Source organism: Pygoscelis adeliae, unplaced genomic scaffold (assembly GCF_000699105.1).
Source record: "Pygoscelis adeliae isolate BGI_AS28 unplaced genomic scaffold, ASM69910v1 Scaffold282, whole genome shotgun sequence".
NCBI classification, from domain to species: domain Eukaryota; kingdom Metazoa; phylum Chordata; class Aves; order Sphenisciformes; family Spheniscidae; genus Pygoscelis; species Pygoscelis adeliae.
Window position 1 is genome coordinate 2,198,276 of NW_008824352.1, and position 14,978 is coordinate 2,213,253.

Here is a 14,978-nt window from a genome sequence, read left to right on the forward strand (position 1 = left end):
AAATTTGGGGGCCTTAAGAACAATCTTTTTCCGGTATTTAAAATATTTTCTGTAGGTTGCCTCAGATAAATCTGATAGTATTACAGTGTAACTGCAAAATCCTGCTCTTTGGTCCTTATAGACAGGCTCTTCCTGTTGCACCCGATTTGGCTTCCTAGAGGGAAAAGTTTCTCTTGTAGCTTGGGCGGCAAACGCAGTCCATGTGCTCTGGCATGCTGCTGGAGGGGCCAGGAGCCCTGCGTGGGTCGGGGGAGCCGGCCAGCACTGTGCTGATGCTCAACAAGTGCGTGCTCTGCTGAAGGTGAACATGAGCTTGCAAAATGTTGTGCAAACCTTCCTGCCGTTGCTGGGGACCAATTGGATAGAAGCTGGAGAAAGTTTTGGGGTTTTTTAGTAGATGTTGCTGCACATATGTTGGTGTGTCAGGGAAAAAAACTTTTCAGCTGTCTGTGGTGTTAAACCTTAAGGCTGAGGCTTTTTTTTGTTTGTGTGTCTACAGTGGAAGAATCCCATGTCACATTTATTTTGTATCTCATGTTAGAGGTGACATTGTGCTCGGTGCTGAATGAGATGGAGAGGCCGTGCCACACATGGCCTGCGGTGTCAAAAGATGAGCACGGAGCAGAACAGATGCGATAGGAGATTGGGGGGTGGGAGGCTCGACCTTGTGTTCATGTGCTCGATGGCCCCTACCACTTGTGTCTTCACCTGGAGCTCCCCAGGGAAGGGAGGCATCTACTGAGGGAAGGGGCAAGGACCAGCAGAGGGAATTGGGATGCTGTCTGCTGGTGGGAGAAGACTCTGAAGCAGTAAGAAGAGATACTGGGGCTTGGTTGAGAGATCAGATGTCAAACCTTGAACGGCAAGGAACTTCAGTGGGTAAATAGGGAAGAAGGGTGCATGTGTGAACCATGGGAAGGGCGTTGGAGTGATCGGTCGGTAAGCAAAGCTTTTTGCTCTGTGTCAGTGCAATACAGCAGGTCCTGGGCTGTGACGGGAAGCCTTAAGGGATATGGTAATTAAGAAAAGTAACTAAGAACTAAGTCATAAAAATAATAAGTGTTTTACCAGCTCCGTTGTGCATAGGCAGGCAGCAGGGAATGTGGGTCACGCAGTATGAGTGGCTGAGCCAGGAATAAAATCCAGGTCTGTTAATGCCTCAGGCCTCTCAATACGCACCAGACCGTGACTCTTTCCTCCGGCACAGCTTGGGTGGGAAAGGACCTCCATTTTAGGTGGAAGACCAGGCTCCGCTCAGTCCAGCAGCTAATCACGTTCTCCTGTTGTTTGCCTTTGCCAGGTGCAAGTTCTTCAGCCTCACGGAAACCCCAGAGGACTACACCATCATCGTGGATGAAGAGGGCTTCCTAGGTAAGTGTCGGCGTGTGCCACTTCGGTATCCAACCTGGGGGTGGGGGTGGAGGAGGAAAACATGTCATCTCTCGCTGAGATTATAAACCAAAGCGTTTGTAAAACAGGTCTGTGTGTCAGTGCTAGCAGCACAGCTATGAAAGGTGCTTTGATCACTTAAGCATACTGTCTCTGCTGCTGTGCTGTACAAGGCGTTTCACACATGGAATATGAATATATTTTAATGCCAGGAGAAGAGCACGTACAAGTCTTAAAGAGCAGCTTAAGCATATTTGAAAAAGCAAAACCATCTGCATATTATTGTATTAAAATGAGCTGGCCTTTGTCGCCAAACCTCCACAAGCACACCACATCTTGCGTCTCCAGCTTGTTCATCCAACCTCTCTCGTTAAAAGGAGCACTTGAAGATGAGTAGTTCCTATCATCCCCACAACCGTCACAATGCTGTGGAGCTGCGAATCAGCTCCTTTGGCTCATCACTGAAAGTTGTGATTTATCCCCCTTTCTACCCAGCTCTCTCCGTATCAAATGTGCCATCTTTGCCCGTGGTGGCTGATGGTCTCTCTCTGCCCGTGTCAAAGGTGGAGTCGGCTCTGTGTCAGAGAAGCTGGTTAGCGTGTGCTTGGGAGCTGCAGATGCTTGGCATTGGGCGAGTGCTGATGGAGAGAATGGTTTGGCTTTGTGGATGGAAATAGTTTGTAATAACATTTATCATGTGGGGAGGTTTTGTTTGTAGCAGTGTTACTGAGGTGGTGGAATGAGGAAGTATTGTGCAGCTATTATTATTTTTGTTCAATCGCTGCTTTCTGTGGTTGGAATTAGAAGTCTACACATTTTACCAGTTTGGAGAAAATTCATTAAAATACGAAAAAAGAGGATTTCATTCCTGAATAGGCATTAACTGTCGAGTAGCTACTTGTGACACTGTAATACTCAATGGGTTTGTAATATCCAAAACCTAAGGAGAAAATGAGAAACTATACCATCTTTATTTAGTACAGAGTCAAAGTTTTATAATCAGTAGCCATTGCTGAATTATTCCCCTTTCTGTTTCAGGAGCGCTCATAAACATATAATAGAATAAATTATTACGTTTTAGAACACTACAATAGTAGCTAAACGTTTTCATAAAATAATCACTAGGTTGAGAATAGGTGAATGGATCTTTACAGCTATTGCTGTTTGTAATTTGGGAGTTGTAGGGTTTGACTGAAAGTGTATGTCACGTGTTCTGCTTTTGCCTCCCAAAAGAGGAGGTGACGTATGATTCTGCTGCCAGAATGTCCCTTGTTGCATTTTTTCAGGGAGCATATGCATGAAAATCTTATTACTACTATCGGTAGTATCACCTTTTTTATTATCAGTGGTAGCTGGGGGAAGTCGATTCAAATTTGGTTTTGCCATAATGGTATGATGCAAAGCCTGCCTCTTAAGAGCTTCATTTTAAGAGAGAAATCACCAAACGAGGAGAGAAGTTTTTTTTCCAAGGGCCGCAGCACGTGGCAGAGCAAGAAACCCGGAGATTCCCATTCTCAGGAGGGAGTCTGTGTCACTGAACCGTGCTGTCCCTGCAGATGTGTCACGCTAGGGGCATGCTCATCTCCAGCATCACATCTGTGTCTGTGATATCCATGGCACTCACTTCTCTGCCCAGTTGGCACAGGGCAGATTCCTCAGTTCAATCACTGGTGGCAAGTTTGGATTGCAACCACCCCCACACAGCCTCTAGCAGCCACGCTGCTATTTATCTCTCTGGAAATTATTCCAGCTTGAAACAAAGGTAAGCTCAAGCAGTGGTTTTGCTCCTCAGTAGTGGGGGGGTTGTGTTGCACTGTGTATGCCACCGGTTGTACTTGGAGCAAATCCCAGGTCTAGCCGGACCAGCGTCCTCGAGGAGCTGCATGTCCCACTGGTGCCCCGGGTTATCTCTGTGAACCAGACAGTGCTGCTGCACTTCAAAGCAGCGGTCCTCTCTGCTTGGACCCCTTTGACTTTGTTACCTTGGCTCTCATACACACATGAATTTACTGCTGGTAGTTACAGTACCCATGTAGCTTCTGTTGGGCTATGGTTTTGGCAGCATGTAACATCCCTTTTTTTCAAATACACCGCGTGCAGTTGGGGTGTTAAAGCAGGGCTTTGCAGGAGAAAAGATCCCCTTCCGGGCAACGCAGGGGATGGAAGGAGCATGCTAAGGCCATCCTCTACTATGGCATGGCATGGAAACCAGGTGCAAAACCCAGCACGGGTAGTAGTGTCACGGAGCTGGCAGCTTCATCACTAATTCTTTGCTCTTTGCTAGTAAGTGATGGTCTGCTGAACAAGACCCGTATGCTCTCCATCCTCCTAACTGTCCTGACACAACCCCCGCGCCTTTCGGGTTCGTGTCCAGCCTGTGCTCTTCTTTCTGAACTGTCACCACCTCAGGGTTAGCCCTGACCGCGATCTCCACTGTTGCTCCATCCCTGTTCCTCATTTCCATATGCCGTAAGTTTTTCACGGCCTGGAGGAATTCAGGATCTACCATCTAGGATGCCTTGTAACAGGGAAAGGGCGCTGCTTCACTCCCTGCTTCCCCTCACAGCCTGGCTATAAATGTCTCAGGAGGAGGAGTCTCACTTGGCCTTTGTACAGAGTGTAATCAGCCCGTGGACCTGAACAGGATCAAAATCTGTATGAATTGCAGCATCCCACCTTCTTCCAAAACAGCACCAATCGTGTCTGCCTCGAGTGGATCAGCTGCTTCTTGACCTGATTAGCCAAGTGCCAGGTTCAGCTCAAGAATTACAGGGTAAATTTTCACCTTTGTTGAGCAGTTTAGGTAGCAAGTCCAGCAGCAAGAAGTGACTTTTCTTCTCTCTCCAGGTAACTTTTGTTCTTCCAGTGCTTAACAAACGAGAGGTAAGTCTCTGAAGGGCAGGCTTTTCTGTGTGGAAAGTTAGGGCCTTTCTTTCTCAGGCACCTATATGAATTTTTGCTGCAGCAGCAGTGAGAAGATTGTCCTCTTAGCTGGCATCTCTCAAGTTAGCCAGGCCTCTTCTCCTGCATATCACAAACAGCACTGAAGGGAAAAGAAATAGGCTGGAGAAATACTGGCACTTTCAGCAATCCTTGAGGTTAACACTTCAAACATACTGACATGCAGTAATCATTCTTAACTGTTTTGTCAAAAAATAATCCTCAGGCTTGTTTCCCTGAGAGTAGCGAGTGAGTCGGGCTGGTAAAGAACTCATTATTTCTTCTCCCCAGAAAATGTCTGCAGTGCAAAGCCGTAACCTGCTTAAGCATTCATCATTCTGGAAGGGAACGGCTACAGCCTAATTCTTTGCTTTAATTCCCTGGCGGTGAGGTGGGGATTATATCTGCACAGAACCTTGTTTGTTCCAGTGGCCGTTTCTTGGGCTTTGGCCTGTTAATGAGGAAGAATTTTATTCAGCAAATAACACAGGGGGACAGCGCGCAGAAAGCTCTTTTCCTGGCTGATACTGAGATGAATTAGCAGGAGGAGTTTGGCCATGGGCCTTCCTGCATGAAGACAAGTGTCTCAGCTACTGGGGTGCTTGGACAGCCATGTAAAATCCTTGCATTTATCACCTGCTGGGCAGCCAGCACGTGGCAGAAAAGTCGAGCGGCTGCTGCTCCCTGAAATATAGCAATATTTGTTTGAGTTTGGTTTGGTTTTTTTCCCCAAGGTTTGGCTGAAAGCAGGAGCTGCCTGTGCGTGGTGCAGATATGCCGTAGCCCCTATGCTCTCCGCATAGCCTGTCCCTTTTTCAAAGGGCAGCAAGGACAGACTCCCTCCGTCTCTGGGCAGCTGCATCAGCAGAGCTTTTAGCCTGTGGTCTCGCTGGTCCCAGTAGTCTCTGTTCATCAAAGGTTTTAGCTTTCACACACTGGAAGGAAAGCACATGCCAGCACACCTGGAGATAGCCATGCTCTCGGAAACCCTCTTTATGTGCACCGGGAAGCAGTTGCTAACATTGCAATCCTGTCCTGGAAGTGCCATCTGAATAAAATAATGGGATTTGGGGGCAGCAACGTTCCTCCAGTGGCACTCCCAACAGCTGTCACGTCGCGGCTTCTGTACCATATATCCAGAGAGACTTTTATTGGAGGTAAAGGGGCAGTTTGGGTGTTTGGTTTGTTTTAATTGTCCCTTTTCTGTTCCTGGTTTCTCCAGCTGGTTTGTCTGCAGTCCTATTCATCCTGTTTTCTCTTGAAAGTCCACTACTAGGTTTAGCGATAGCTCTGCTTGGGTAGCTTTCAGTGAAATGCCATCCATCTAGCCTCCCATTTTACAGCACTTCTCTAACTGCACAGCACAGTGTGAAATGAAGAACTAACACTCTCCCTCAACCACCTTTATTCTCTACAAGCCTGATGAAGGAAGAGCCCATCTAGGGTCATCTATGTCAGCTGGTCCAATTGCATGGAGGTGAGAGATGGCTACAGTTTACCCTCAGATATTTCTTTGTTTCAGTATCTGTTGCATCCACTTGAAACGAAGACGAACTCTTTGATAAGGACCTTCCCAGAATCACCGCCACCGGGACCTGGCTATGTGCTAAGGGAAAAGGAGCTCCTCTGTACTATCATTCCTATGGCAAGATAGTCTCTTTGCACCTAGAAGGCAACAAGTTCTCCTTTTTGAGTTTATGTCTATTTATGCTGGAAAAAGAGGAGTCTCCCTTTTTGAGACCTCTTACAGGGCAGTGGATGGAGTTTGAAGGCTTCTTTCTCCATTTGGGGGACAACCTCTAGCCTGTTGCTGCCCTGCCCTGGCCTCCTCTGTGATCTTGGCAGCTGTTGAGTTGCTCCATGAACATCTGCATAAATGGCGTCTGTGACAGCCTGTCACCCAGGTGAAGCTGTCCTGAAGATGGAAGATTGTAAAGCAACAAGTGGCTACCATTTCCAAGGCGAGATGACTGCCTTCCCAGCCTTGGCATTTGGTTGGTGTCCCTTCCGTGCAATCTTTCTCTGTAGGCAGTGAACTTAAAAGGTATCAGAGAAGGGGAAAAGAAATCAAATGCTAGGGTCGAGGGAGGAGTGAATCCTTGTGATTTCCAAGTTGGTAAACATGCATATTCTAGTTTCAGGGGAATTGGGGGTGAGTAAGGGGAACGCATCACCTTCATGTCCTCTGGTCTTCTCTCTCCTAAAACTGGCAAGCCCATTTCATGTAGGTCACTGCAGTTAGCAGACCTTAGGTCCTGACGGATCTCTCCTGGATTGGAACTAGAGAGGAAGGGCAATTTGATTTCAGTGCTGAAGCAGCGCTGGGAAACATCTCCTTCTTTGGTGCAGATCCCCTGTGTGAATGTAGAGCAAGACTCTCAGTCTCCCCACACTGAGGTTCATCTAAAAGATGGGGGTGACAGTCCTTCCTTTAACCTTCTTTGGCTGCCCAGTATGGCTAGTAACTTCTCTAAGGCCAGAAATCCATGCATTTACACAGTTTTCAGAATGAGGACGCTCCTAATCTCAGTTCATACCTCACAATAAATTGCCCAGTACGTTAAGAATAATGGAACTATTTGAAAAATCTCAACTAGTTAGAGTGGCAGAGAGATTTTGTCAGAATTCATAAAATGCTGACCTCATTCTAATAAAAAGAAAGGATAAAAAGAGAAAAAACCCTCCTGCTGGCAGTGCTTTGTTTTCAGAGCCATCATCCTCAGACAACCTGTTTCCTGTCTGACCTTGGATTCAGGACCATCATATGCTTTAGTACCACACTGAGTCCCTTTTTCAATAACATCAAAATGGTAAGTTGCTCTCAGTGTCCTTTCTCTCATCCTGTATATAAAATGGGCAAGAAATCATCTTATTTATAAGTGCAAGCACAGAACCCATCTAGCTGGGAGCAATCTGTAACAGAGGGAAGCAAGCTAATAGATGCATCTGTTTTTTTGAATATTTCTTCTATAACTATTTCTCCTTTAATTTTTTATTGCCCAGTGACTAGGCCTTTATATCTCAGGCACGGTGGCTTAATTTGCTTGCTGACATTTATAGTGCTGAATTCCTTCCCCTGGCCCGCCAGGAGAGCCTGCCGGTTGCTAGGCAGAAGATGTTTTTCTCTATTAAACACGTGCACAATCGCTCTCTTTTGGATCTCTGTGTTGGCCAGACTACACTGTGTCTGTGGTTTTCAGGTTTTTTAAGTAATGTGGTATTAATGACTTAAATTCAAATTAAAAACATGGGGATTTGACTACTGGCTAATTAGAAATATGTGCTTGGTTGGGAAGGTTTTTCCTGCAATGCATATATGCTGATATAGATCGATAAACGTGTTGGGGGGCTGTGATTGCATGGGATTTCTGCCCTCTCCCGAGAGGCGGTAGGGTTTGGTAGTTAAAGCATTTGGGGGAAGGGAGGGAATGATGAGAAATATGTAATCTTCCAAGGTCTGGTTTGTGTCACCTGGGGGAAGGAGCACTTTAGCTTCTCCTTAGAGCTCATATGTGAGTGGGTTTGCAAATCTTGATAGCGCATATTATTCCTTATGTTTGTAACCTGCCACATAAAGTCTTTTGGTCCAGTTTTTCTGCTTGCCTCTATCTAAAGAAATACTGCATAAATAATGCATATTTTTCACTGTTTCCTCCAGCAGATGGGTGTGTATCTATACCTATTTTTGTTTCGCAGCCTGTGGTGAGAAAGCCCAGACATCTCTTCCTGAACCACTTGACTGGCCATGATTTCCTCCTTTAAATTTATTACGTCTTGGCTGCTTCCTAGCACTTTCCAAAGTCTGAGATAGATGAGCAGATAGATACCATGGCTCACTCTTATCAACCCGCTCTTATAAATGCAGGACCTAAAAAAAGCTTTTCTGGCTGAAATGATGGAATGATTCACTGAAATTTTAGGTTGGTCTCTAAAAGCAAGATGCAGCTCAACAGAGAAGTAGCAGCCCTGCTTATTTGTTTCACTAGACAGCATTTGGCCATCTGCGTGCTGTTCCACTGGTGGATTTGGGTTTGGTTTGGGGTTTTTTTACGCAGGACTTAGGGGGATTTTGTGACTTCCATTGTTTTCCTGTTTCTGGAGCTATCCACAGTCTGCCAGGGTGGCAAAAGGTGCACTCCATGGTGAGGAAGGGACAAGGCTGAATGTACTCTGTAAGACTTTCTGAAGCACTTTTATATTGTAAGTGCTGGTAGGACTGTAATTTGTGATCTTACGCTGCTTTTTAAATGAATTTTGTATGGAGCACCCTGTGAGGGATGAGGAAGTGCTGTTACCCCCTGGTCACAGGTCAAGAAATGCAGCACAGGGAGAGCTGAGGGATCAGTGATACAGCAGAGAAATGTACCCCTTTTCCGACGGCTGAAAGCATTCAACCCTCAGTTCCCAAACTTTGCTCGTTGTGAACCTACTTTTACGTTTCAAGCCACACTTTTCTCAAGTTCATGACCTGACGAGGAAGTGGATTTCCTCCACCTTGGCATCTCATAAATGCTGTGACCTTAGTCTAGAAATCATGAGACTACAGTAACCTTCAAAAAAAACAGTCTGTCATCACCCGCAAACAGAGAAAACATTTCTTTCATGGTAATCCCTTGCAAAATGCCAGCACATGGCACTCCCCAGGGTTGGTCCCTGAGCAGATCTGCCAGATTTTCTCTTCGCTGCAGGAGATGGAGGTGCCCATGCCTCAGGTTTCCCAAGGATCAGCAGTTGTTCATAAAGGTGGGAAAATTTCTGTCCCTGGCAGGCTTGGAGGATCCTCCTGGTCAAGTGGTCTGGGAGAGAAAGCCAAACAAACTCCCTTCTTCTCTGTACCTAGACAGAGGCTCTCGGGCAGAGGTGGCAATTTTTGTGCCCTAAAACTTCACCAACTTTATTTTCTCCTGGTGCAGTGATCAGTCTTTTCCAGCTTTCTGCCAGCCCTGGTACAAAGTCTCCAGAGCTAATGATGGATAAAGGGTAGCTCTCATAATCCCAGTGCAACGTGTTTAGTTGTTTGGGTTTTACTAGAATCAGTTGAATTCCTCGTGTCCAACTCTGGAAATGCAGTGATGCATGTGTTTGACTCCAACTAACAGTCCTCTTTCGAGGGGAATGAGGGGAGGCTTGATGCTTTGAGCTAATCCTTGTGCAATTAAAACAAAGAGGGGATGTTCTTTTCCTTTGTGTGTTTTAAGCCGATGGTGACATGCTGGCCAACCGTCATCTTCAGGCTTTTGCCCTGACAGCCACAGAAAGGCTCTTTTGGGTTTGTGGAAGGGCTGCTTGTCGGGCAAATGAGCCTTTCTCGAGTGAGCAGGTTTGCTGCTGCAATCGCAAGGTGAAGGGACAGGGAGCCGGAGCGGCGTGATGAAGTTCCTAGGTCTGCTGCAGGCTTTTCTGTTTGACCTTGGACAAGTCTCTCATTGTGTCTCAGTTTCCTCATCTGAAAAACAGGGATAATCCTAGTAAATCACCTCATAACAGGCCTTATAAAGATTAATTAGTAAACATGTGGAAATGCTTTGATAATGTAACAGGCAATGGCCATGATAATAATAATTGAGGTAGCTTCTGTCCCACAGGATTCACTTTTACAGTGGGTACACTTGCAGACCTACTGAATAAATCATCTCTACAGCGGAACAGATTGGATATTATGGTGGAAAAAAATACCCTTTTATGAAAAAACTTGCATAATCTTTTTAAAATCTCATATCTTAGTATTTAATCTTACTCAGGATTAAGTCTCACAACCTCAAGGTTACAGTCATACAACAGTTAGGAGTTTAGTGGCTCCATCTTCAAGTCTTGTTTGAAATGTAATTATTTGCTCTGCTCTGTCAATCCGCTGAAATACTGTCTGAAATGTGATTTTCAAAGAAAAGAAGAAGAAAAAAAGGATTCCTTGTGCTATTTTGTTTGAAAATACAGAGAGAATTGGAAATGTGAGTCCAGCTGCATCGGTTTCTTTTTTTGATGATCTTTTATTTCTGTGTTTTTCGTTTTTCAGTGAAACACGCTGTCTGTGTCCCCTTGCCGACAGTAACCTGAGCCGACAGCATTGCCTTCAGCTGCTCGCCTGGGCGAGGTCCTCCCCACCCCCCCGCTCGCAGATTCTGTGAGCAAAGCCTTTGCCAAGAGTTTTTGAAACACAGGGAAAGTTTTGTCAGGAAGTGGGAAATCTGCTGATTTCTGCAGTTCCCATCCCCTGATTACCAGCGACAAAATCCTCAATTCTTTCGGAACGTGGAGCCCGTTCGCTCGTGAAGCAGCGGGTGGGTGAGGAGAGGCTGGCCGTGAGCAATGCTTTCCTGGCTGGGAGCAAAAAGCCGTGGTCAACAGGTTGGGAAGGACCCAGCTCTTGATCGTGGCACAGAGAGGGCATCAGAGTCAGTGCACTCAGGAGGCAATCCTGTGTAGGAGGACAGATACACCTGTATCCATGCTCTGAACACATCTTGAGCCAAACCTTTAATCTTCCTTTGCTTAGCACTAAAGAGGAAAGCCAGTTTCTGCTCCCTTCTTCCTTCTCACGAGCAAACACCGGCTTGTGGAGCTTGGATCCGGTTTTCATTTTCCAGGTTTGCTCATCATTAGTGGTGCGTTATCCCGTGAAGAGGAAGGAAGAGAGCAGCTTGGTTTCCTGAGAGCAGGCTGGAGCCTAACCTGGATTTGTCTTCCTAACCCGGTTCTCCAGTGAGAGTGGACATAATGATTATTTTTGGAATCTACCTTACCATGTTCCACATTTTTAGCCAAACATAATAATGATGCTTTGTTTTTGGAGTGTATTCATACTTCCTGTCTTATGATACCCTGTGAGGTAAGAATTCAATTTTTTTTCTCCCACATATGAGGAAACTGATAAAAAGGAGACAGAGTGACTTGTTTCAAGTCACATACACCCTTTGTGGGAGGGATCAGGTTTTGCCTTAACTACAAGCCCAAATTGCCATCTCCTTGTCTGCACTTCAAAATCAGACTTTATTTACCACTGTATTCCAAAGACTTGAGTAACTGTTCTAAGACACTACTGTAAAACCACAGTTTTCTAGTGGTCCTCCCAACAGTCTGTAGTGAGTCACTTACCCCTCTGTGCTCACAGCCAGGTGGGAAGCGTGCTATCACATTATAACAACTTCTACATTACGACTTGACTTTCTTGTGCAAAGCCATTTATTGCGAAATCAGTGTCTGGCCTGGCAAGAACTCGCCTCCTCGCTCTTAGACTCAGACTATTGCTATTGGTCTGAGTTTTTTGTTTCTCACAGCAGAAATCCCAAGTAGGAAGCTAAGAAAGGGGGCCACCATAAACATATTTTCTAAGTGGAAATTTTTGTGCATTCCACGTGACTGCGCCAATCTCATTGGAAATGCACTCCTCCTTTTTGTTTAATTTTTTAAAAGTCACTGTAAAAGTATAACCAGCTTGGTTTTTAGATTGCTGTCAAAGTTTGAAGTTACAAGGATTGCAAGAGGAGAAGTAATCGATTGAAAATGAGACGAAAGCAGGGGTTTCTGTATAAGCATTTCCTTTTATCAGTCCTTGATTGCTCTCTTAGTGGACACTTGTACTGAAGGTCTTTCCTCAGGAGGTGCTGATGATTTAAGTGGAGAGAAGGCAGTGCCTGCACATACGTATGTATTTGCCGGTTCCCAGCCTCTAAAGGACTACCGCATCAGCCACTCAAGAAGGACCGGTATCGTGTTATCCTATGGCTTGATAGAAAAGGATAGTTGCATGCCCTAGTCAGATGTTGAGTCCCTTGGAAAGCAGAGAAGCTACTTGTCAGAGTCAGGATTTCAGAGCTGGGCTATGTGTTTGTACAGCTTCATTTAATTCCGAGTTACCCTTGGGTTATTTAATTTCCTGACAGCTGCAAAAACAGTGTTCTCAGATAACAATGGCCTCTAATTAGGCAATGTGCCTAAAATGGTAGAATGTTTTATTTGACCATGGCACTAATATTTTGTATGCAGCTTACACATGAGAAAGTCGAGTGATTTGCATTTCGAGCTTCCCTTGGCAGAGATGTGTCTATCTTGTGATACTCGGTGCATAATGCTAAAGGCATGCCCGCTCTTCTGCCCCTGTGGTTAAAACGCTTCTCATCTTTCTGGACTGTGTCATCAGCAAATCAGTCTTTCAGCTGTAACCACCTTCCAGAAATATGTTTTAATCAGCCCAGCAAGACTAACAGGACTTGCACAGCTGAGGCTGCAGAGCGTCTGAGAGAGACGCAGGCAGCAAGAAAGCATATGAGATGTACCTGTGGTTGAGGCTTGTAGCTTCTTGGGGGTTATACTGTGCTGCGGAGTTGCCCGTATGTTGCTTTTATGGCTCATGCACTTAGTACACAATCAGGCAGTGACAGAAATAAACATACAAGTCAATTGTTCTTCCAAATCATTTATTCAATTTGGAAAGGGTGTTAGCATCAGGGTATATTAATTAGATCCTGACTCATGATTTGTGCTTATGGAAGCTTTATGCATTGGGCTGTACAAATTGATGATTTCTGAATCCCCTCCTGCGACAGCAGGAAGTGGTTGTTCGGGAGTCCTTCCCCTCCTTTAATTCTTAGACTTCCCTTGAAGAAAGAAAATTGATTATTTTTTTCCTTTTCACTGTTTTACTCCCTATTTTAATTCCTTTCCAGAGCTCACGATTCTGGCAATTCCCATACCAAGTCCTCATCATTGCAGAGCTTTAAGCTCTTTCTTTAAGGTCCTGTTTATATATATAACCATGATGCAAAACTGCAGTTCTATCAGATACCTACTTAAAAGTCTTGCAGCCTTAATTAGATGTTTGCTAATCTGCAGTCAGAGTTTACAACTGCCCTTCACTTGAGCAGTCTTTACATGCACGTCCCGTACCACTGACCAGAGGGCTCTTTTGAAGGTTTCTGGTATGGATTCTGTATATCCATTTGCTTTTAGGTGACTGATACCCTGCTCAGACACCATAATACGATGAAAGAGAGATTAACTGCATCAATCGCAGTGTATAATAACAGTGAAGACTTATTGTCTGCATTAATCTGGACTTACCCGGTTCTGTTGAGGTGCTGATCTGTTTGAAAAAACTGGGGATGTCAGCTCAGATTGGCTTGTGGCTACATGAGCAATGCCCATGGGTTGTCCTCTGTGTAAGATCTGCAAGGATAGGAGATGAGCAAGAAAGTTTGTGTTCTTCCTTCCCCACTACAGTTCCCCACCAGTCAAAATCGAGGGGTTCCTAAATTACAGGTTGAATCCACCTTACCGTATTTAATAGCTATCAACATACTAAACCACGGCAAATTTGTCTAAACCCCTTTTGAAGCCTCTTCATTCTTTCAGCCTCCTTGACATCCTCTGCCAGCACGTGCAGCAGTGTGTGCGCTGTACGGATTCGTGCTTCAGTTCAGATCCTCTAAACCTGCTCCCGGATAATTTCATCGGGTTTCAGGTATTGTTTGTTTGCACTGTAGCATAAGGATGCCTATTGTCGTATTCACAGCTCTCCTCCCAACAGTTCTTAAAGATCTTTGAACGTCGACTTGATGTTTCTCAAAGAACTATCTACAGTCTCCAGGACTCTTAGGAAGGGGGGTGAACAGAGCCTTTATAAAAATGTTAAATAACGTAGGTCCTGCCAGGGGCCCCTATTGGTTGATCCCACAAAATTCCTTCCATCAAGAACTGACTGTTTATTGCTATTTTTCTTAAAAGTCCATCAGAGGATCTTCACTTTCATCCCATGGTACTAGGGAAGTAGTGAGAAAGTTTGTAAGACAAATTCTGCCTTTTGATAAGCTGTTTCACAATGATCTTCTCTTAAAATCCCATCTCTGAGAACTATATTATAGATCTAGTACTCTTTTTTTTTTTTAACAGAAAAAAATCTAGTTGATTTTCTCTTGTTAGAGAAGAATAAAATTCTAAAATACAAGCACTTCATCCTCAGAAGATAAATGGAAAGAATCACAATATATTTGGGTTCATACCTCTCTTTCTCTTCCCCCCTCCCTCTCTCTCTCTCTCTCTCTGAAAAACCAACCAACCAACCAAAACCACTCAGTTTGAATCACATAATTTTTTAATCCTGACTCTAGGAACCTAGTTTTAGGTGTAAGATATGATTTACAGTGGTTAACTTCCTTCAGAGTAGCATAAAACTCAAGTTGTTTTCCATTTTCTTTCATAATCCCTCTCCAAGCTCTCTGCGTACCATCTAGGCAAAAAGTGGTAAACATGTCCCCAGTTTTGCTTTGCGTGAGTGTTGTTCATTTTCTTTTGGGTTTGTCTTTCTGGGATTTCCATCGCCATGTTCTTACCGAAACATTCTCAATGTTTATTTTGCAAGACTTCTTCAGTTCCCACTTCCCTACTTCCACATTTATTGAATTTTTGAAGTTGGAATGAACCGTATCTCCACAGTCACAGTTTGCGTTTATTTTGAGTTGTTTTTGGAGTATGTGAAATTGAAGAGTTTCCTAAGACGTGAGAGGTGACTTCTCAAGGGCCGGAGGTGTCAGGAGCACCGGGCGTGTGGCTGGCGTGCCCTTGGAGGGTCCCCAACAACCTGATTTCTTTATCTTTCTATCTTGCACGTTGCTGAGCAGATTGTAAGCGCTAAATACGTGGTAATCTCTGGAGTC

General features: G+C 44.8%; 1 protein-coding gene across 1 annotated transcript in view; it reads left to right on the top strand.

Annotated features, from left to right (window-relative positions):
* Nucleotides 1-14,978, top strand: part of GATSL2 (GATS protein-like 2) — a 105,156-nt gene that overhangs the window by 43,019 nt on the left and 47,159 nt on the right. Inside the window, exon 3 of the mRNA XM_009319304.1 lies at nucleotides 1,301-1,371. Within this exon, the coding sequence (XP_009317579.1) occupies nucleotides 1,301-1,371 (71 nt within the window). The remainder of the gene's footprint in view (nucleotides 1-1,300; nucleotides 1,372-14,978) is intronic.